At 41.9% G+C, this 23,375-nt stretch overlaps 1 protein-coding gene across 1 annotated transcript in view; it reads left to right on the forward strand.

Annotated features, from left to right (window-relative positions):
• The first annotated feature begins 526 nt into the window (after positions 1 to 526).
• The window catches only part of LOC104269812 (dentin sialophosphoprotein-like), a 33,436-nt gene continuing 10,587 nt past the window's right edge, over positions 527 to 23,375 (forward strand). The window contains exons 1-5 of the mRNA XM_009869210.1: positions 527 to 561; positions 1,439 to 1,501; positions 2,396 to 2,572; positions 9,893 to 10,111; positions 13,411 to 13,521. Coding sequence (XP_009867512.1) covers positions 527 to 561; positions 1,439 to 1,501; positions 2,396 to 2,572; positions 9,893 to 10,111; positions 13,411 to 13,521 — 605 coding nt within the window. The remainder of the gene's footprint in view (positions 562 to 1,438; positions 1,502 to 2,395; positions 2,573 to 9,892; positions 10,112 to 13,410; positions 13,522 to 23,375) is intronic.

Genomic DNA, 23,375 nt, shown 5'->3' on the forward strand with positions numbered 1-23,375 from the left:
TATAGTTCTGTGCAAGGAAGCAAAAGCTTTCCCCCCTGCAGCAAGAGCAGATGGTTGTATAGTAATTAGGGAGGTAAATCTTATATCTATTTTTGTATATGTTTTAGCTATCTGAATCTGTGTACAAAATGCCATTCTGAAGACAGTTACGGTTTCTTTTACATTAATTTACATTCGCGTAACATGCGGAGGTTTTTTAAGAGTAATCTGCGCATCCCAGATTTGTTCTGTCAAGTTTCACCTGGGAGAATTGTTGTTGCGGAGATGTCAGTGGCAGGTTATCACCCTAGCTGCTCGTTCAGGGTGCACCAGAAGCAGAGATGAGTAGTGTTTACCATATCTGCAAACAAGAGATGTGCTCACTTAGAGAATGCCGGTCAACTAGAATGTGTCAGACAATCTCTGTTTTTATTTTCCCTAAATAGCTCTGCACTAAGAGCATAGATATTCACTTGCTAGACTAGGACCTTGGCCTGACGGATTTGGGTTTTTCAAAATCTAGTAGGAAAGCTTCTCTTTTAAGGGCATGTTAAACTTTCGCACAAAGAGCAGAGAAGCCAGGTGAGTAAATAGGAATCAGTGGTCTTGAAAAGTTACGAGGTGGTGATACTGCTTTGACAGCGTTACTTTACTTTGGAAATTTTGTGTCAGGAGAGAAACAACAGCAAAATGTAACCTCAGCAACTGCGAAAGATACTGTCTGCAACAAGTGGCTTCTTAAAGTTATTGATGTTCTTTCTGGTGAGATTTGTGCATCCTTGATATATCAGGCTGTATGTTCCCTCTCATTCCCTTGCTTTTGCCCCGTAACTCAACTATTGCTTTGTGATTTGATATTCTGATCACATAAATTAGCCCAGAACATCTTGGATTGTCTTATAACTCATAGTTCTGATGGAGTGTTTAGGCTTCCAGCTTCTCTTGGTTATTTCTCCATCCTTTTTTGCCTTCGTACGCAGTATTGATGATGTTTGCTTTTATGCCTTGGTTTATAAGACTCTCCATAGGCTTTAACTGAACCTTTCTAAGTCTCAGTTTGGAAACCTCATCATACCGCTACCAAGTCTTGTGTGCAAAGACATCTCCAAGAGGTGTTCTGACCTTGCCCCACAGCTGTGGTTCAAGCTATTCTGATGGCAGGGTCGAAACAGCTTTCCACTTCTCTTCTGGCTCCATCCATTCTTGTGAGAGTTGGGATCCCCACCGTTCTGACTGCCAGTAGGAGACCCAGTCCTCCCTGTTGCACACAGAGTTGGCAAGTCATCTGTCTGAGCTGGTTCTCGGGTGCTCAGCGAGGTCCTTTCCCCACCGGGCTGGTGCTTCTGCAGGCACTCTGAAGGCATTTCAGCCTGGTGCAGACATGAGTGTGTGTTGTTTGTTTGTGTGGAGGGACATTCTGCGAACAGGCATTCTCCCTTTGCCTCTGTGGCAATTGTAGGAATAACATCACGTTTGAAGACTTCTCCCATAAACGGTTCTGCATGGACAACTGTAGAAAGAGGTTAGATTTGGAACTTAGAGCAAAGGCTTCCAAAAGTGCATATTTAATAATAAAGAAAAGTGGTCACAAGAATTAATAAAATGACCACTATATGTCAACATATCTAATAAATTTTAATTCCCCAGAATTCCATTTCTCTTCTACATTGACACATCGCAATCTGTGTACATATCCGCCGTGTGTGCTCTGGCAGCTTCTAATGGATCCTTCTGTTTGGAAAAAGAACAGATTTGGTTTGGTTCATTGTGGATATGCCCTTGCTATCTCAGGCATAGCTACCGCCAAATCCTATCAACCTGTCTTTCCTCTGCTTATAGAACTTCTGGAGTTTGTTTTCTTTCTTTCCTGTGGTAAACGTGTCAGTTCAATATTCCGACTTTCTCATGGCGGTAAAACTTGCTCGTGCCTTTTGGAGCAGCAGGTGTTCTGGCACCTGATCTGTTGGGCTGTAGTGGAGGGCCAGATGAAATATCCCAATGAAAATGGTTGAAGTAGTCATTTCTGTGGATGAAAATTTATTGCATGCACCCTGCGTAAGGCTGGAATTGAAGAGTTCTGAAATGAAATAGCTTAATAAAAGGATGACAGGCCTTTTCTTCTGAAATATAGATGGTGTTTCCCATGAGCCATTTAAAACTCAACTGAGGTCATAAATACAAAGAGCTAGACTTAAGGACACTATTTCTGATGACCTCTCCTAACACTGCTAAGCTTTTCTCAAGAGTTCGGCATTGAAGAGGTTGTACTGGAGCAGAGGTTTTTTTAAAAGTGCTCTGAAGGTTACCATCCTTTTAAACCCGTGGTTTTTGTCTGTTAGTGTCTCATTTTGGCTGTTGTCAATGTTGATCAGCACAAATAAATCACAGCAACTTTCTGGCTCTGTCTCATCTTTAGGATTTTGGAACGCTACGTTCAGGATCAGATTCCGGGCGCGACGGTCGTGGTGGAGTCCATCGGTGCACGGAGATTTGGAGACGGGTACTCCGAAGAGGATTACACCAAGTCCGACCTCATGGTCTACGCAATTGACCCGCAAACAAACAGAGCTATAATGAGGAATGAACTTTTTAAGTAAGTATGTTCTTTATTGCTCTTCCTGTGTATCTGTGGACTGTTTTGAAGCCTGTTGCTCTGTCTCTGGTAGAAAGTGGTTCAACACAACAGGAAGAGAAAAATCTATAGAAGCAATTGGTGCATGCCCTTACACCTGTCCTCTGTGCAGCTTGGGAGTTCACAGCTTTACAAGGTTCAATCCATTCCCATGAGCTGAATGGCCCCGGTACTTGTGATTTAGACATTGTCACTCTAAGAGCTTATGATACATTTCGTCAACCCTGTGGAGGAGCTTCCAGTCTAAATTCCTCTGAAGGAACTTGCTTTCTATGTACCAAAACTTGTCTGTGGTCTCTAAGCAAGGGCTGTGTTGCTCCAGTCATTGACCTCGAGGCTTTCTGCCATTTCCTTTTAGAGTGTGTCTCTTTTTCTTTTTTTGTGGAAATCGAAGGAGAACAAAGGGAAGAGGAAGGAGGAGAGCTTGTGTGCATCTAGTCTGAAGCATAGACATGGGGGCATGACCCAAGTGTACACTTATGGGCAAAAAATCAGTAGCGCTCACAGGTGGCCAGCGGGCTGAGCAAGCAGATATGCGTGGGCCCATCCCACCAGCTGCCTGAGGAGATGGTGACCAGCAGTAAACAGGCCACTTGCATTCATAATTCGATGTTACTTTGTCTTTTCAATCCACTTCCAAAGTAGCAGTTAAATTCCAGTGTCAGGTAAAATGTGACAGACAGCTTTTTATTCACTAATTTTACTCCTTTTTTCACATAAGTCTGTGTGCAATTCTAAACAATGGAAATGTAAATCAGACGACTCTTCTTAAGCAGCCGCTATCTTTTGGGATTTTTCACATGTGTTTCACCTTTGTGTTGGCTGTTTGTCTCGGTGAAAACTAAACCAGACTCTCCCGTGCTGGTCTAAAGCAGCATGTCACTCGGGAGCCTAAAAAACAAATGGCTGCGAGCCACCTCAGTGGACCGTGATTGAAAAAAGGCTTGTTCTCCTGAGCTCGTAGTTTAGTACGGATGAGTTGTAGCATACTAAAGCTCTGCATATATCCAGAATTTTGAGGTTGCAAAAGATCACTGTGACCAGTCTGACCTAGTATAATAGCGACCGTAAGAAATCTCCAAAATAATTCTTCTCTGAGTGTGTCTTTCAGAAGAGCAACTGCTCCGGAAAACCAAATCAACTACTGTGTTGTTATTGCAGGGTAATTACTTTTACTCTCAAAAATTAGACCTTTTTTCTTTTTTTTTTTAATTGGTCTAGATACAATAAAAGTTTTATTATAACTGAAGCATCCAATTGGTGGTTTTAAGTTCTGGTTCCCCAGAAGGTCTTGGCTTATGATCACATCATAATCTGAAACTGTTTTGCTCGAGAGGTTCCTCTGCTTTTTGAGCTATATTTTAGTTCTTTTAATCACTTATAGTCTTCTCCGAACCCTCTCCGGTCTTCCAGCATCACTTTCTGAAATGGGAATGTAAAACATCAGATGCAGTTTAGCAGTGGTAGCAGACATTACAGCCTCCCTTCTTCTGGTGGCCAATTTTTCTTTGTAGGTATCCCTGTGGTGATAGGGTCTCTCGAGGTCTTGGTGATGCGTTGGGCATTTGCGTTCACTTGTCCACTGTGAGAACCGCTGCTCATTCCCAGAACAAGGTCTCTGTGATTTTGTTCCCAATTTTAATCAGGAGTGGAAGTGGAAATTAAGGGAATGTGGCTGGAAGCCAGCAGAAAGATAGATAAGCGTTTTCCTTTCTCTCTGAGAGAAGTGCCAGTAAATCTGTCTGCAGTGCTACAATAAGTGACTGTTGTACCCCAACCTGTTCTCAAAATGAGTCTCAATATAACGTATCTTGCTGCCTTTACCCCCCCGGATTATCTACTGATCCCTCTTTATTATTGCTTTTACAGTTTGGGAATTCACCAAAGTCTGTGTTTTCTTACAGTTGTAGCCAGTTTAGAGTATGGCCCAAGTGGGGTCTTGTTAGAAATGGTCAAAAGGATGTTATTCGGTGCTGTCCAAGTCCAGAAAATTTATATAACTTCAATGACAGTTGAAAATTCTGTCACCCTTTTACTCGTCACTTTGAAAAACTCTGCACATCTGCTATTGTCAGTATGTGACGGTGAGCTAGTATCTGTGCATGGAGGCAGTTAGCTCTTTTTCAGCTCCATAAAAAGTCTTTTCTCTGATGCAGATTCCCCTTGTAGTCAGAAAATATGCCCCTCTTCATTTTGCTGCCCTTTGCAAATATAGGAATGTCTTTTTAGGGATGTTTGTGTGTCCAGTGGAATATACAAAATAGATGAGAGTTAAGGTAGGTTAAAAAGCAGTTTTTCAAATGTGAAGGGAAGGTTATTCAGTTGCCTGCTCTGCAAATGTACAGGGTATCAGTGTAGAAGTAACCTCATTAAAATGCTCCATGTGCCTGCATACTCAGCTTTCTTTTTTTTTCTTCCTCTCTCTTCAAAAGCTTTTAAATATTTAAATCAGCAAAATCCTAGGGAATGCTTTCCCAGCTGTAGGGTAGAGGTGAGTAAATGTCAACTTACTCAAGTGGCAAGAAAAATGAAGTACGAGTTTTGTAGCTTGACATCTGAAGTTAACAAATTTTCACTAGCAAACTTGAGGGCAAACCTCCAGGGATTTGGCTCAGATGAGATGCTTGCCCAAATCTGAAAAGAAATTCCTTCTGTGACCATCTTGCCTGGAGCTTTGATCTTTAGAGGCACAGCTCGATGTTGTTCCTGCCCCAGTCAGAGGTCACAGTAGCAATGGTTGTCCCTTCATTGGGAAGAGTTTGTCAGGAGTCAGGACCATCCTTCTGCCAGCCGTGAATCTGCTGCACATCCCAGCAGAAGAGAGATCGGTGGGAGAAAGATCATTTCGTAAACTGGATATCGTGGGAAAAAGGTTAGGAAGTCAGAGATTAAAAAGTCCCCTGTTTTAAAAACTTAATTAGCAGTAAGGAATAAATATTTAGCGAAGGTATTCTCCAAATGTTCAAAAATTTTGTGACACGTACAAAAGAGAACTGTACCAACGGTACAGATTGAGCACGCGAGTTCTCCCAGTTGTGACTTTAACACAACTTACAAAATTCTTGTGTGTTGGAAGATGCCTGTAGCTTTTCTTAAATGGGCTCTTTGGGAACACCCTGCTGTGTTTCTTGCTTATAAAACATGGTGGAGGCCCTGACTTTAACAAGAGTTTCTGTTAAACCTGTTGGTTTGAAAACATTACCTGTGTAGGTCTTTCAAGGAATGTGGGGGTAAGTTGAGGACAGGGTGGAGCGGAGTGACCTGTTCCCCTACGCAGGTGGAGCGCTGCTGGGACATTGACAGAGATTCCTGGTGGACGGCTCGTCCTGATGGTGCTGGCAGCTGGGCACAGATCAGAGCAGTGCTGAGGCCCCAAAGGTGCTTGACTTTGCACCAGAGTTGGAAGGGAGAGGTAGTCCAGACAGCTAATGTTTATCAGCAGCTGAGCGAAGTCACGCTTGCGACCAGCTATAGAGCTGCATTTCTACCAGAAGTAAACCCCACTAAAGCAGAGCTAATATTTGAGGCTCCGTAATCGCTTCTGGGAAATGTCGCTCCAATATATCGGGTCGTGTCCAACAGACATTTATGAAATGAAGGGATACAAGCAGATGCAGCAGGCTCTGGACGCGCTGGATTAATGCTGATGTGCACAATGACAGTGTGTGCACAGGCTGTGCCATGCTTGCTACCAAGTGATTTTGACTGTGTTGCCTCACATCCAGAAGTCCCAAACGAGTAGCTCAATCCCACGTATTTGAATTCAAGCACAGTGTTTGACTGGAAAACAAAAGATGTTATTAGAAGTCAGGGACAGAACAGCCGCGCTGTGTTCATCACTGCCAGCTGGGGAACACCCATGAGTCTCTCAAGACATACTGATTTTTCCCTGTCCTGTACTTTGTAAGACTGATACAGAATCATAGAGTCAAAGAATGGCTTGGGTTGGAAGGGACCTTAAAGATCATCTCGTTCCAACCCCCCTGCCATGGGAAGGGACACCTCTCTCCCACCAGCCCAGGTTGCTCCAAGCCCCGTCCAACCTGGCCTTGAACCCTTCCAGGGATGAGACATCCACAGCTTCTCTGGGCAACCTGTGCCGGTGCTTCGCCACCCTCACAAATAAGAATTTCTTCTAAATCTACTCTTACTTTGGCTAGAGCCAAGGTGCAGAATCACAACTCTCGACCTGCTGACCACGCTTCTTGTGATGCAGCCCGGGATGTGGTTGGCCACCTGGGCTGTGAGCGTGCATTGCTGGCTCACATTCAGCTCTTCAGCCCCCAACGCCCCCGAGTCCTTCTCCACAGGGCTGCTCTCAATCCATTTGTTTCCTGGCCTTTATTTGTGCTTGGGATTGCCCCAACCCAGCTGTGAGACCTTGCAACAGTCACGCTTTTCCTTGAGACTGTTACGACTGATTACCTGAAATTTTTATCAACCAGGAATCTGTCTTGTTGAACCAAAAAATAGATCTGAATAGTAACTGTGCTTTGTTATTTCCTCCCTCTATTACAGATTTTTAAGAGAGTCCACTTAGATAATGTTACAGACTGAAATTCCTTTTTTATCTTTTATATGAAAGAGGGTTTGATTTATTGGAGCATGAAAAGCAGTCGAATCTAAAAAAATCTCCTGCATATATTAGTGGAAAACGTCCGCTATTAAAAATAAAATGCTTACCCTCTCAGAATCTTCTGCACGATGTGTCATGGTTCATGGTGGAGTAAATGTGCACAGTTAGGTAAGAAACCTCTTAAAATAGGGTTTGTCAAGAAAATGCGAACCGAATTTTAGCTGAGAGGATGTTAAAATCATCCAGGGGTTTAGTGCTGTCCTACTTGAATGCATTTGCCAACTGAAAGGGCATGTTACGTGCACCACTGACATCTAGTGTACAGCAAAAGAGTTAGAGCTCTGGTTGCAGTCAGTTTATGTCTTGTAAACCTTCACTGCAGGTTATTAAGCTGTGAAAATGGGTTTTTGTTTAAATACCAAGAAAGTGTTTTGCAGAAGAAATCAAGGAATTAGTGGTGAATATCAACAGAGCATACTAATACAAAGAGGAATTATTCTTTAAAACGTCTTGAGTGGGTTTTTTTGTAAGAGAGTGGATCTGTGAGCGAGCAGCCACCACTGTTCTCTGAAGATACCATCATGAAACCAGCCCCATTTCGGCATTTGGGGTGAATTGTCCTGCATGTTACAAGATCCAGCTCATGCGGAACAGACCCAGGTCAGAGTGCTTCCTGCCAAAGTTCAAAAAAAACCAGGGACGAACAAAGCTATGAGAGTTTATCAGTAAATTAACTTGAGAGGAAATCGGTTGTAAAGTACTAACAGCCTTTAAGAAGTGGTCTTTTAGGAGTATAGTTTTTACCTCATGGTCAGACTGAGAAAATAAAAGCTATTTCAGACTTTCTTTAGACATTGAGTTGATATGCAGAAATCCTATCAGAATAATATTTTAGCTGGGGTTTTTTGTGTGTTTTGTTGTTGTTTTTTTATCTCAGTGTTTTCCACTTGACTGACTTTCTCTGGCAGAACCACTGTAAATGCAAGGGTCTGAGGTTCTGCTATAACTAAGTGCCAGCAGGATCCTCCTTCATTGTAATGGGTGCCTCCTACTTTGATCTTTATAGATGGAGCCTGCTACTTGGCAGCTCATGAGACAGTCAATGCTCACTTCAAAAGCGATGCAAGAATTTTCATTTTCCTTAGGAAGTTAAAAGCCCTGACCAACAGATTTGGGGGTTTTTTTCAAGTAAAGCCTTGGCCAAAATAATTTTTCAAACTCCTGAATAAATTTCTTTACCAGACATACTATTTGCTATCCAAAATTGACCCAATAGAAAAATTTCCATCCTGTGGGAGATTAGGTGTTTTGATTTAGGCTTTACATTTGGCTACCTGTCTTTTAATCTGCCAATTTTTGGATCAGATACTGAACTTCTTCCACTGCGCTTTGCTTTTTCAGAGACTGTTGCTTGGGGGGGCCTTTGCTGGGTAACTGTGTTGTTCTGAGTTCCTCCCGTAGGTGACGCACAAATGGAAGATGGATGTTGCTAGAGGTTGCAAGCAGTGACAGGTTCCTGGTTAGCCCATACCCTCATTTTGCTGAGGAGCTGACTCTGCCACATAGGCTGCTTGAAGCCTCTGGTTTTCTGACAGCTGTTTAGATAGCCTGTTGTTCCTGTAATGTTGGTCCTGATCGTTGTGAAATTTGGCAGTGTTTGGAGAAGCCCTGAAGTTTAAATTACAGTTTATTAGAAGCATGTCGTGCTTTTCCTTTCGGAAGAGGCAGAAGGAGCGGCGTGCATCTTCTCAAAAGTTTACAGTAATCTCTGTCTGTCGTCTTTTGTGACCTCCAAACTGACTTTAAGGGAACGAGTACAGCTGATGTAGCCTGTACCCTTTTCCTTGTTACGGTTCTCCTGCATCTCTCAGGAATGTTGCTACAGATTCCACCCAAAATTTGCCGTGATGGAGAGGATGCAGTCACATAGCCTGAAGCCACTGGATAAACTGGCTCAGCGCTATGCCAAATGTTGAGGCGGCACATCCTTCAGCTACCGTGACGTCCACTCCCACTGGAGATGAGTTCTTCGGATCAGAGTCCCTCTTGCCACGCTATGAAAGGAAAGTCTCCCTCAAGTGGTTCGCCACGTAGTACCAGCACTAGAGTCTAAGAACGTGGCAGAGACGTGGAGGCTAACGAGGCAGACCAGATGCGAGAACAAGGGTCAGAATCGATGCAGTTGAGGGGAATGGTGTGGGGATTAGTAAAAGCATAGTTTTTCCAAATGCCTTTTTTCGCTAGTGAAAGGGAATTCAAAAAGGAACAAGCTGTAGGCTGTCCTTCTGGCCAAAGAATTTCCGTAAGAAGCTGAGGCAAGTCTTCTGGAAGAGTAGCATCAAGTGGATCTTCAGGCCAGAGTGGGCTTCAGGGATGTGCGCAGGAGGGTTAGTTAATCCTCTGAAGGCAAAAACACAAAGCAAGCTATTTTCAATGCTGCTCTCAATGGCAGAGAGGACTTCTTGCCCCTAGAAATGAGGATAAGCTTCAACTCACCTCTTCTTTTCAGTGTTTAAACTGTGTTCTGGTATTAAGTGCATTGAAGTTATCACTGACACAGGGATTACAGGGAATTACGAATATTCTGAAGCGCATAGAGTTATGTGCTTTCTCAGACCGCAGTTATTAACCCAGTAATAGTAACGCAGTTGCTCAAACACGGTTAATGAGCTTGGCTGTAATAATTCTTTTTTGTGACGTTGAAGGTTCCTGGATGGCAAACTGCTGGATATCAATAAAGAGTTTCAGCCGTACCTGGGGCAGGGCGGACGCATCCTGGAGATCCGCACCCCAGACGTGGTAGCGAACGTCAAGAAGCAGGCACAAGCCGTAGGCTACACGGAAGGCGCGCTCCTCGCTCTGGCCGTCATCATCATCCTGTGCTGCATGCCGGCTATTTTAATAGTTATGGTCAGCTACAGACAGTAAGTACTCCTCCTCCTTTTTGCGGTAGCAACTTCGTAGTAGGGATGCTGCATTTCTTAGCAGAAGTGCTTTGAACATTATCCTTTGTTGCGAGGAAATTATTATACGGGGAAGTGTTTTTAATTTCCCACTCGCCGCAGGAGTTCGTCAGTGCTCGATGTGGGCCGTGCACGAAAAGAGAAAATGCACGGGAACTGCTATACTTACTAAAGTTGTGGCGCAGTAACAGTTTTAGGATACGTGCCGGAACACAACATTGGAAGGCAGATGTTTGAAATTCATGTACAGATTCAGAGCTGAATTCCATGCTCCTCCCTCTACCCCCTCCAAAAAAAAAAAAAACAACCCCAAAAAAAAAAGAGGAAGAAGGTGATGTTTCAGTAAATGAATCAAAAATCAAATTGTGTAGCTGGAACAAAATCAAAGACCTCACCTTTTTTTGTTTAACTCCTAAAATGCTCACAGTTATACTTTTTTTCCCTAGCTGTATGCTTCTTAATAGCAAATGTTTCATGAAGAATTGACTTTGTGCCATTTTTAACACTATCTAAAGCGGCACATGCCAGAGAGAACCTTCTTGATATTTCTACTCGCCTCTCAGAGACTCAGGAGGTTTAAGTAATTGGGCTAATAGACTAATTAAAGGATCAACATCACTAACAAGTTCCTCTCAACTGAGCCTTTTCAGGTCCACTCAGATTTAAAATCAATGCATTTCGACTTGAAGGCTGCATATTTATTCATTTCTTCTCAGGAAAGATTTCCCAGAGAATTACCAATCATTACGAAGTCAAGATATACATAGTTCACTATTTCTTGGAGGTTTCTGGACATTCCTTGCATTGTTTACATCCCAGTTTGTCCAAACCATTTGGGTCAAAGGAAAAAATCCTTTTAAAGAAGTTTGAAAGATCTTGAAAAACCTCCATGCCGTCCGGATGGCAGTGCTGCATATCTCGAATCCCCTTCACTTCTCCCAAAATTGTATATAAAATTTGCTTCTGGTGAAACTGTACTGCGTCAATTCAACCTGCGATTAGTTTGTTGTTGTTGTTAGCTTAACTGCCTGTTTCACTAAGAAATCTAATAGCACTATTTTTCCTTGACATCTGTGAGATTATCAAGAGATTATCAGTCCCTTTTGAAGAGGAACCTTCCAAACTTCATCAAAAAAAGTCACATTTTTGTTTTCTAGAAGTGTAACGCAGAGTTGGATTTATAGCAGACCAGTGTGAATAAACTACACTTCTATGAAAAAAAACATTCCTGAAGAGTGCCAAAGAAAATAAAAGGAATTTTAGTGCTAATATCAACACCAAAAACTATCCCAAGCCTTAAGGTGTTTGGTTTTGTATCACAGCCTTTTCTCTCCTTTTCAAAAGGAGCTTCAGTGGTTTTCCTGATAACATTCGGGAAAGGTAGGTGCTACAGTCTGCTATAGAGATTATAGGGAGATAAATGTAACTGTCATACAGCACAAGGAATGGAAATGTTAAGATTTGCTCACTGTTAAAACTTTTTTATGTGTGGTACGTCCATTTTTCAGTGCTTTACAGAGCACCAGTCAGCTTACTGAATCTTGTAAAGCCTACAGTTAAAGAAAACTCATTTAATTTAATTTATAAAGTAATTGCTGTCAAATGCAGCTCACTTCCTACATTTATGACTTGTAAACAAGGCAGAAAGTATTATTCTTTACTATTGAACACTGTCTTGGAAATTCACTATCCAGTACAACCCCACAAGGTAGCTATAAATAATCTATTATTTACTAATTGTAGATGACTGGGACTTGTAAATATTAACCAAAAATGATATTCCTTCCCTATTGAAAAAGTTTTCTATAGCGTTCTTGAAACATGTTAAAATGAGACAGCAGTTATAGAAATGCATCCCTGATAAAGAAAAATTCTGAGGTATATTCATGTTTTCCTTTTGCACTCTTTGCTGTGTGTGCGTGTGAGTGTTGGGCAGCTGTTTTCTGCGAGCCCGAAGCAGTTTCACTGTGATTCGTGTTTATGCTGGCTGCAGAATTGTTTCAAGAGTATCACAAATAGCAGCTAAACACTCTTCAGCTCTGGCGGTTACAATTCTTTAGACATGTTGTTAATCCTGTAATTTGATGTGTGGAATAATTAAGTAGCCTCTAGTTTATTAGGTGTAGTTTATTAGGTTCGCTGTTTAGGACAACTGTTACAAGTGCAATCCATTTAACCTTCCTTTTTATCTCTTTATCTTTTTTTTTTTTTGGCATAACAAAACAGATTCAAAGAGTAAGTACTTATTTTCAGCTTTGTTTCTAACAGCTTATATAGGAATAGCGGCAGCCTGCTAGTCTTTATTTTTAAGGGGAAGCGATACTTGAGTATCGGAGAGTTACTCCGACTTGCTCCTGAGCAGCTCATATGGTGAGGTTCAAAGTTACTCATATGGCTCCTCAGCGTACTTTATTATTGCATGCTAGCCCACGTTAAAGTTACTGTGGTTCGGGATGTTGCCGGTTTCCTTCAGAAAAAAAGAAAAAGTAACTGTTTCCATGTGTGTGGTGTTCCTGAAGCGAGCAAGGGCAGGTCAGGCTATGTGGAGACGCTTCCCTAGGAAGGATCTAGTATCGACCACCCGCAGGACCGAAGCGCTCTGAATCAGTCACGTCACCTCGGTGATGCTCCCCCACTTCCACACGTGAGGGACCACAGGCTTTGTTTCCTAGAGAGAAGACAGAAATTTGTTTCATAGTGAATTTACCCAGTGGAAAAAAAAAAAGTAAATTTTTCAGGAAACCCGTTTGTTGAGGCGGAAATTTCCCAGACAGCTTGAACGAGGACGGAATTGTGTGTGAAAATCTAAACTTCACCTGAGACTTTTTGGTGTGTTTAAAATGACGGTTTCTTGGCACTTAAATGAAGCACTTGAGCAAAGAGTTTACTCTCTCCACTGTTTGTCTTGGGCAGCCAGTACAGATAAACCTCCTAATGAGAGCAATGTCAAAGCAAGCACATAGAGTATCTCCTGGGAAATACCTGCTGTGAGTGACGTGCTGCTGGGCAGGAGGTTTCTGCCCGGGGTGAGCTCTAGGATTCTGCCAAGAGAAAACTAAGAACAGAGAGCTGAAAAAGCCAGGAAAAGGTTATACTGTTACTGCTTTTCTTTGAAGAAGGCAAAATGCAGGGTTGTTTTGAAAACTGCAAGGGGAAAAAAAACCAACAATGAAACATAGCAAACTTTACATCTCAGCTTATATCAGGGTATAGAGTGTACTCTAATGAGTATTTCTCCTTCCCTACGTGACTTACCAAAGGCGACAGGCTGAATGCGCCAAGACGGCGAGAATCCAGATGGCTTTACCAGCAGGCAAACCAGCGAGCGCCGCTGCCAATAACCTCTATGAAGAGCTTGGTGACAGCACCATGTAAGTATTCCTTGTGAGACATCGATCAAAGTGGGAGTGACCGAAGACGCGGTTCACGTTCCAGGGACGTTGCTTCACACGGTCTACATCAGAAAGGCTTTTCGGAATGAAGGGGTCTTTCCTCAGGTGCTTGGGGTTCTCAGACATCCGGACAATAAATTAGATGACTGTAAGGAAAGGAAAAAAAAACAAACCTAATTGTTTCAATTGGTAAAAAGCAGAGTATAACCAGGTGGTCTTCTACAGCAAGAGCCTACAGCAGGGCACTGCTATCAGGGGGAGCCAGGACTTGCCTCCTCTAGTGCCTTTGCAAATCCAGGCCAGCGTGCTGATTAAACACATCCAATGAAATTGTTGCCCCAAAGTCCCCATTTGCTATAGTAAGAAATCGTCCGTTGGGTAGAGTGGGATTTTTTTTGCTCTAAATTTGAAACCGTTTGAGTATCAGAATCAAAGGGACTATCAAACTAGAGAAACTGCTGGCAGTTCAATGAATATATCTTCTACCTATTATATGCTCGTAAAATATTAATATTGCTAAGATGTCTACCTTTTCGTGCTTCTGTAGATCTGAAGTTTATGGACTCTAACAACAGTTTAACTCTCAGTATGAAAATCTTACAATGGAGAATAGCCAATTAATATTTGTATCATACTGCGGTGTTATGCTGATAAGCTTGCCACACTTACCTATATTTATATTTTATAACTAAGTAATGCAGGAAGGCATAGCATTAATAATGTGTTTGGAGAGCGGTGGCGTGCGCACTGCTGGTGTTGAGGATTGCCCAAATTCTGCTCTATTTGGTTTGCTTATAAAGTTGGAATTTTTCCAGACGCCGTGATGGAGTTTATAAAATGTTAAGGAGGTGCGACAGGGGGGGTCACTGCTGCTTTAACTCTTGGCCACCTGAGAGCAGTCTCTGAGTTTGAAAGGATTCCAGAACTTGAGCTTTTTGGTGTGAATGGAGAAGCAAGAGTTCCCTCTCGTGCCTTTTGGCTTTGGGAAGTGTTACTGCTTGGGCAGGAAGGGAGGAAAAGCGTGTGTTCGACAGCAGCAGGTAGTCAACGTTTTGACCATGAGCGCTTCTGCTTGGGAACCACGTGAGATCCCATCTGTACACTGACAGTGGGCTGCCCTGCTGGCCATAACGTCCATTTCTTTTACATTTACCTGAATTTCTACTGAATTTAATGATTCACTTAAATTCATTTTACCAGCAGTGATATCAAGCTGATTATCTGTGGGAACTGGGTACCTCAACAGATGACTGCATTTTGCACTGATTAACCAAGTCTTTTTTGCTGCAAAGATTTTTCCATGTTTTAGTACTGCAACAAAGAGGTGCAAATGTACAGACTTGCAGTATTGACTTTGAGGTTTAGATTTATGTTAATTTTGCCATATTTGTAATGTTTTCTCTCAGGTACTGTTGCATACAACTAAGATATATTCATATCCATCATGCTAAGGAACTGAATAAACATAAACTAGTAAATATCCTTACAGGATGAAAGAAAATCTGTAGAATTTTGAAGAAAATAACATGCTTCGATAAAAATAATTAGAAATTATCTTTTCCTTTGCTCTCAAATACTTGATTTCAAGGCTCTGGTATACCTTAAGAAATTATTATTTGGAAAATACCTTTTATTAACATTTTTGATTAATTTAAGTACAGTATTTCCTGTCTTTAGTTGTCCTAATACAGTCACCTTTCATTTGTGCTGCTGACTTGTGTCTCGTTTTTTTAATTTAGTGGTTTTAGCACATGAAATGGAACTAAGCTCTTTAGTTTTAAATCTGCCTTGTCTCTCGTAATTTTCATTTTTCTCTGTCTCTGGATACATAGGCATCAGTAAGTAAGCTCATTTCATTGTTGTAATATTTGTAGCTAGTAGAAACACTAGTTATTTTTCCTTTCAGTAATTCCCATTAAACCTTGCAATCTGAAACTCATATTTTATTTGTCCATTGATCAAGTACAGGAAAGACATTTACTGCGAAGTCTCAATACATCTATGCTTCTTTATCCCTTTCTTGGAAGTAGAGATGAAATATGATTGCTGAACTTGAATGGCATTATTTCTAAAGCCAAATAGTCCTACTGTCTTTAAAAAAGAAACAAAAAACCCACAACCAAAAGCAACGCTGAGTGCACTCCCAGAGATTTGCTCACGGACTTCAGATCTCACACCTGGATGGAAGCAAAATCTTTCTCGCCTTCCTTTTGCAGGCCAATGCTCTTCTTTCAGTTTGCAGAAATGTGCTTCAAGCTGGTGAGCTGATCCTTCTCAGTGATTAAAATACCTGCACATAAATAGAAAAAGATGGCAGGATAGCCTCATCCTTGAGAGGTGTCATGTGCAGCAAGGAAGGAACTGAGAAGCTTTTGAAATAATGTGTTCCAGTAGCATAAGGGTTGTGTCATTTGCATGAGCCTTCTACTGGAGGGTCTCCTTCAAGTTCAGAAGCATTTATTTCTCTCACCTCTGGATAGATCAAGGGTGCTTGACCAGCCTCAAAGAATGCTGCTTTAGAATAAAGAATTAAGCTATTATCAGCGTGAAGTCAATTATTTTTTTCACACAATTCTATTCTGCCCAAAGACAAGCCTTAGGCATGCTGCTTTTCGAAGAACTGCAGTGCTTGGGGAGAGTTTATTTCTGGGTATAACCCTTCGTGGCTTTGCTGGGTGTCCCTCGCAAACGGGAAGGCGATCCCTGTGCTTTGTGCAGGGATTCCTCTTGGGTCCCTGTGGCCATTAGGAAGCTGTAGTTTCTCTGTGTGAGTGGTTTCCCAGGCGAAACAAGAAACAAAATTTAGGAAGCAAATGTATTTCCTTACTAAATACGGGCCTTTGGGGGACTTCTACATGTTGAATAACTTAGAGGAGATTTAATGTCTCTTAATTAACTCCTACCCAGTATCTAGTTATTTAAATTTCTCTTCCAGTTTTGCTAGGCAATATTTAACCACCCGAGGTTAAATTGCCATTGATTTAGATTCGGTAATATTTCCTGAGATATGGCAAACAACACCAAAGGAGATGGTACAAGCTGACCAAGAGGTTTAAAAATTCATCTGCCAACATTTACGTAATCAAGAAAAGTGTAATTTTCCCCCTATTCCTTTGTTAATAAAGCCTAACCCTTTTCTATCTAAATTCTAAAGAATACAACTCAAATTTTGGTAGAGACAAGACTTAATATTTTTAACTCAGAAGATTGTATGAAAATACTGATTGGCTCTGAGTCGCTAGAAAAAGGTTTATGTGGTAGTTTGATCCTATGCCTTTGTGTAGAAGTTAGACATTACTTCAGCTGCAGTTGTTTAATTGCAGAAAATAGGGAAATTTTAAATAAAGCATTCGAGATGTGGAGTACCAGCACTAGGTAGAGGTAGTGAAGCCACAAGTGAATTGTCGAAAAGTGGAATTTTTATACCCCCTTTCTACCATAATGTTCCCTTATGCCATCATGTTCTCACCACAGCCTGTCTTACAGAGCTATTTGATATTTCAGAGAGCTTTTTATGGCAAGCGTCCTTTTTAAGTCTGGGTTTGGGGTTTTTTTTTGTTTTGGGTTGGGCTTTTATTGTGTCCCCATGCTAGACAGCCCATCTTTTTAGTTATGATATTTTTTTACATGGCAGCAATAGAAGTGCATTTTGATTTTGATCTCATTTTTGATCTCATTGCTGACAAGGCTAATCTTCTCTTTGAAAGGATAAGGGTTTTGGTTTTGGCTCTATCATGGGAATATCTTTGCATGTGTCACAGGCTTGAGGCAAAAAAAGATTATTTTCTGCCTCAGGTGAGCATTATTTAAAACAGAGCTCTAAGGGCACACTTTTCTAGCAGACAGTTTGGGGATATTGATTTTAAAATACTGTTTATCTAAAAAACTGCTTAGAAGTTTTTAGTATTAAAAATATTAGAGAAAGGTAGGTTAATGAGATACTTGGAAACACTAGATGAAGTCCAGAAAATGGTGACACCTCCTGCTTTTGGTGTAGAAATTCAGTGTAATCCAGCTGCAGGTTTTTTCATTTGGTTTGCTACAGTGCAGAGTTGAAATTCATATATTCATTGTTATTTCTGCATCGATATGTGTATCATAAATGCAAGAAATAATGCCCACCTTGGTGCTTCTCCAAGACTCAGTGTCAGGAGAATGGTCTGAGTCTGACATTTTTCTCAGCTGATTACCTTCAGGTCCCATTGATCACCTCTCCGAGACCCCACAGATCACCGTAGTTTCAGGCTCACAGTTCCAGCCACGGTCCTGATTTTGTGTGTGACCTGTGGCCAGTCCTCAAAAGGCAACGCAGGCACGCTTCAAGGCTCTCCAGCAGTTTTACAGAAGAGCAGAGATTTGATGCACAATTATTATAGAATAGGTTCAACCTAAAAAATCCCTGTGAATATTCTGTGTAGGTGTGTACAGTACACCCCTGCCATTTGTATGATGGAGGCACGGTTACACATACATATAGGATACATCCTGTGAGTCCGTATTATTTCACAGGGAAATTGCGTAGCGTTAATGTTTTGTGTCACTGGAGAGATAGGTTACAGTATTGACTGATACTTTTAAAATCTAAGGGGTGTTTTTTTTGAGAAGAGGTTAACTTATTTTTGAACTTGCCGAGTAGCCAAATAGCTGGTTAGATTTTTCTTCCTCCTCAAAGCCTTCTCCCTCAAAGAAGATGTAAAAGTAAATGTCTTGCCCAGTAGTCTAGTAAATGTGCTCTTTCTGTTGGATAGTAGTAGTTTGTTAGAAGTATTTTAATGGCTCTGATTCATATCATAAGTTCTTTTTTTTTCTCTCTCATAAGTATCTATGTCCATGCATGTTTCCTCACATGTGATTATCTTCTTTTCTTTCAAGTCTTTTTCTTCTCTACCATTTCCAACAAAGCAGGGGAAAAAAGTCAGTCTTAGAAGAAGGAGACCGTCAGAGAGTTATAAGCAGCTTTGCTTCTCGTGCTATTGAGGCTCACAAGCAATCCAATATCAATGGATCACTGAACAAAAATCTCCCCAAATCTTCAAGTAACATTACTTTTTTATCTGATGAGAACCCGTTAACTACTCAGAACCCATTATATATGGAAGGTGTCACTCAGAGTCCCGCTGCTGCTGGGTTTCTACGGAAAAGAAACGATACTCTAGATACTCTTTCTCCTTCGAGACTAGTCTTGAGAGATGCCTCTTTGGGAGGCAGTCACCGCGCGTGGACGGTACCAACTCACGTTACTAAGAGACGTGCACCTGGTCCTCCGAGTAGGCCAGTTATCATGGACCCTGTTCAGTGGCAACAGGAGAGACTCAAAGCAGAGAATGAAGGAACTGAAAATCAGCACGGCAGTGTTGATATTAGCAGTCCGCTATTTCCAAAAATGAGCGGCCCCAAGTTAACTGTAAAAGAGAAGGCAAGGCAGTTTGAGCAGCAGGCTTTGCAGGAAATGAAACAAGTGAAGTCTCCTGATGGGAAATCCATCCGATCGCCGACGCACAGCATCTGTTTCCAAGAGGGAGAGAACGTGCTAGAGCAGTCTCCTAAAAGCATGATTGCTTCTCCTTGCCTTCGCTCTTCTCCTCTGTCCTCTCCAACATGTTATGCTGAAGTAGCTGAACCAGAGGCCTCTGCGGTCCCCTCTGTAATCGTCACTCACCACGACCATCCTGAAGAACTTTCTCCTCCACCAACTCGCAAACCAACTCCTCCGTCTTTTAGGATAAAGAAATCAGTTTGCCAAAGTCTTCTAGCTCCTCAGACCAAAGATGCTGTAGAAAGCATTCCAGATCCTCCTAAAATGCCCCCACCACCACCTCCGCTGCTGCCACCTCCACTGCCACCGCCGTTGCCACCCCATCCTCCGCCTCTGCCCACAGTTTCTTCTTCTTCTTCTTCTTCTTCTTCTTCATCTCCTCTTAGCACCCAGCACCTCTCCCCTGCCAAGCATTCAAAATCCCCTGCCAAACAGCCAGCTGTACCACCAGCAGCCACAGTGCCAGAGCCTCCTCCCCGTAGGGAGCTGAAAGGTATTCTTAAAAACATTCAGAACCTCGCAGCGATTGAAAAGTCTGTGGCCAACATGTACAGCCAAATAGACAAAAACCATGTGCTGCCCAAGCACATTCCCAAGCTCAAACCGGCCACAGCACCGGATATGCCAACTCCAGAAGCTGTGGCTGAGCACAACCAGCAGAATGGCAACCTGAGCTGTGTTGTGGAGGAGCTGGAGAAACGCTTTCCTTCTCAGTCGACAGCACTGTAATATTTATGGTTGGATGTTTTCTGCATGCAGTGTTTCGAGTGAGATGACTAATGCAGCACATGGTATCTGCCTCAGACTCTCTAGAAATTCAGACTTTTTCCCTTTCTCTGCTGTGTATCGCTACTTATTCCATCCTAATCCCAATCTGAGAGATGTCAGCTTTCCTGTTCACTGGGAAATTTGTAACGTATAATAATCCTACAAGTTGCTTTCGAGGAACTACATCTTACTGTTCTGTGATGCTGGTTCTCAGTCGGTTTTCCAAAAGCTCTTGGGGAAAACTGTCCATTTTCACCCAAGGATCTGTCATAGACAGCAGAGAGAGCTTGGTACTGCTTTATGTTAAGCAGCCTTCACTGTAGGTAGTATCAGCAAGCAGAGCAATTTTTCTGCAGCCGCAATTGGAATCCCTTGCTTTGCCCATAAAATGTCCCACCTGGGAGGAACCTTAGTGTCAAACACTGGATGTCAGAGGAAACAAGTACTGGTAGTAAGCAGGCTCAGCAGTGGTGAGCCGGAGTTGTCGCTCTAACGCATCTTCGCACACCCGGGGGAGACGACGCAGCGCTCCGCTATGCCGACATGCTTGCTCTCAGCTCACGTTTGCATCTCAAGTCGGAAGAAGGGTTTTGTCTTGATCTGTCAGTAAACCTGGCTGTCTTCCCTCCTGCTACCTGTGTTCTGCCTTGCGTTGCATTTTCTTTTTTCATATTGTAACTGCATGTCGAACGTTTTTCTTTTGTAAGTTTCTTTAATGTACAAAACATCGGGGTTTTATTTCACATATGCATGTTGTTGGTGTCTCTTTAACTTTCCTGGATAGTTTACCATGAGCTTTACAGCTGAAACATCTCGCTTCTCTTATGTTGGAATAAAGTCACTCTGATTAGTGTCACCAAGTGAAGATTTTTCGAGTACTGGTAAAAATCCATATAATGTGGATTTACTTACTGGCTCTTTTGCTCACAGTCATCTGTGAGCATCAGATCTTTACTTTAATTAGTGGACTAGGTTGTCCTTTGAAAACAAATTTTAAGTAAAGGCATTTAAATGAATTAGTTAGCCTGGTTCAACTTACAAATTTCCTTTTAGTCTTTTGCCAAAATTCAAAATATTTGTATTTAATATGGCCATTTTTAAAAACATATTGGGAAAGGCAGGTATTACATAATGAAAAACTAAAAGCCAGTTCAGTACCAAACATTGTAAATCCGAGCAAAAAGGTAATTACTTCTCAGTATCTAGAGATACTCAGCATTTCTGTGGTGCTTGGCTTTTTCTATTTTTTTTTTATTTTTTATTTTAAATCTACAGTTAGGACATGTATGGATGCTTCAGTTGGAAACTGCTGAAGATAGCTTCTCTTTCTTTGTCCCAGCGCCAAACTCCATGAACTCCATCACAGGAGTTTTGCTGATACATGAAATTTTTTTCTCTTTACTTAAAACTCTTGTTGAGCTAGCCTGTGGTTCCAAGACATGTATAATAACTAAATGTGTTTGAGGGGAGCGATTATCGATCATAGCATTTTTGCTGTAACAGAGTCCGTATAATTTACGAGATGGATGCGTGTAGAATACCTGCCAATGATGCTAAATTTGCCGAGAGTGGCACAACTGCAACACCAGCAGCAATTAAAATAGGTGGAGAAAGTTCTAAGATTTAAGAGCCAGAAGCGGAAGATGCCTTAGATGGGTACTTGCTTCTGTGTGTCTGCGATGATCCTGGCAGGGAGACAGTGGGACAGGGCAAAGTGTGCAGAGATGAGCACGAGCAATTATTGTGCTGAGCATGTTCAGAGCGGATCAACCTTTTAAGACAGAGATTGGCATTTTAGTGCTCGAATCCCAGTGTAGAACTTGCAGGCCCACGACAGATGCTTTTGTGAAGTTCATTACATCACTAGTGCAATATTAGACATATACACCCTCATTTTGCAGCATCTGGTGTCGCGCGGCAAAGCTACAGGTGCTCAGTAATTCACGGCAGAAGCTCCAAAGGTTTTCTTCAGCTACAATTTTTTGTGGCATTCCTTAAGCAGAAAGACTGGACATCGCACAGGAGCTCTATTTAAATATTAGGTTTCATCAGTCTCAGAAGAGTCTGTTGGGCTCAGGGTAATCAGCTTGTCACTAATGAGGAGCACCTACTTTCTCATTCTGGCAACCTTTACTAAGTTGGAAAGCATGCAAAACCTAATTTCGTTCTGTCTGGAATTAATGCTGCCTTTGTTCTCCTGCTGGTTTTTTGAATAGCCTTTGTTAAAAAAAATAAATTGTTCTGTTAGACCAGGAAAGAAACTGTAGCAATAGCTTGTATTTCTAACCTATCCCAGGGGAGTTCTGTCCCACCGAGAGAGAGGTCTGGACGCTCATGCAGTTCTGCAGCACTACAAAGTATTATAACTAGGAAGCTGAGCCTGTATAAACTTACCGGCCCCTCTTCAAGTTGTCTGATTTGGTTAATAAGGGTCAAATGTGATCCCGGATATCTCGCTTATCTTTTCGTCGTCGCCTTGTCTGGTTTGGTTACAGAGATTGCACCAGTGGAGAGCGCTTCGTGTTGGCAAAGCCAGTCGCAAAGCTGAGATCAAGCGGTAGCGTGTTCTTACTCATCTGCCTTCCAGATTCCTCGTCCTCAGTTCTAGCTGTGAACTGCAGGAAACCTCCACTTTAAGACTCGGGGCAAAGTGATAAGCAGTTACCTCCTCTGAGTATTACCCGGAGTATTTGGGGTGTATGATGTTTTTGCTTTTAACATGGAAAGATATAAAGTATGAAGTAGCCAGTGCCTGCGGGGATGCCGGTAATTGGGACAATTGTTGCTGTAGGCAAATCACGTTTCCTTTAAGCTATGTTAGCAGTACAGACCTGTCAAAGGGTTGGCACGTTTTGTACGTGTAAATTCGTTCTTGGTTTATCTTTCACTTCAAGTACCAGTAGTGTGTACCCACTGTCGTATCACCCTGCATCCTCATAGGCGCTGCGTCTTTGCTTCCCATTGTGCGCTGAAGATTTCTCTCTGACTGCAGTGAAGTCTGGCTGATAATGTTTACTCCTTCCTCCGTGGAGAGCTTTAATTCCTTCCTGGAAACAAATGATGTTGTTCTGAACTTTGCCTTTTCGTCAGAACAGATCCTTGTGCTGTATTGAGTGAATGGACATTTTTTGTCTTTTGGGGGCTTTTTTTTTCTTCTAATCATGGCTACACGAAGCTGTAAGAGAAGAATAAGCATCTCAAAACACAGTATGGTGCTATTTTTAAGAAAGTTAAATTCCAAATTTAATTAGAGTTACTTCTGTTACGCTTTTAATCTGCGTTATAGTGACTACTCAAGAGCGATTAAGAGTAATAGGCTTACTTATCCTCTGTGCAACACAAAAGCTTCTTTATCTGGATATTATTGTGGACGATGTGGAAACTAAATATAGTGTTCCTCAAGTGGGCTTTGAAAAGTCACAGATCATCTTTTGATGATAAATCTTCATTTCAGCCAGTCATTAGTTTTATATTACATGGGCAACAGCGTTAATTTAATGCTGATAGTCAATTCCATGGGCTGAATTTT

The sequence above is a fragment of the Apaloderma vittatum genome, unplaced genomic scaffold, assembly GCF_000703405.1.
Source record: "Apaloderma vittatum isolate BGI_N311 unplaced genomic scaffold, ASM70340v1 scaffold14605, whole genome shotgun sequence".
Lineage (NCBI taxonomy): Eukaryota > Metazoa > Chordata > Aves > Trogoniformes > Trogonidae > Apaloderma > Apaloderma vittatum.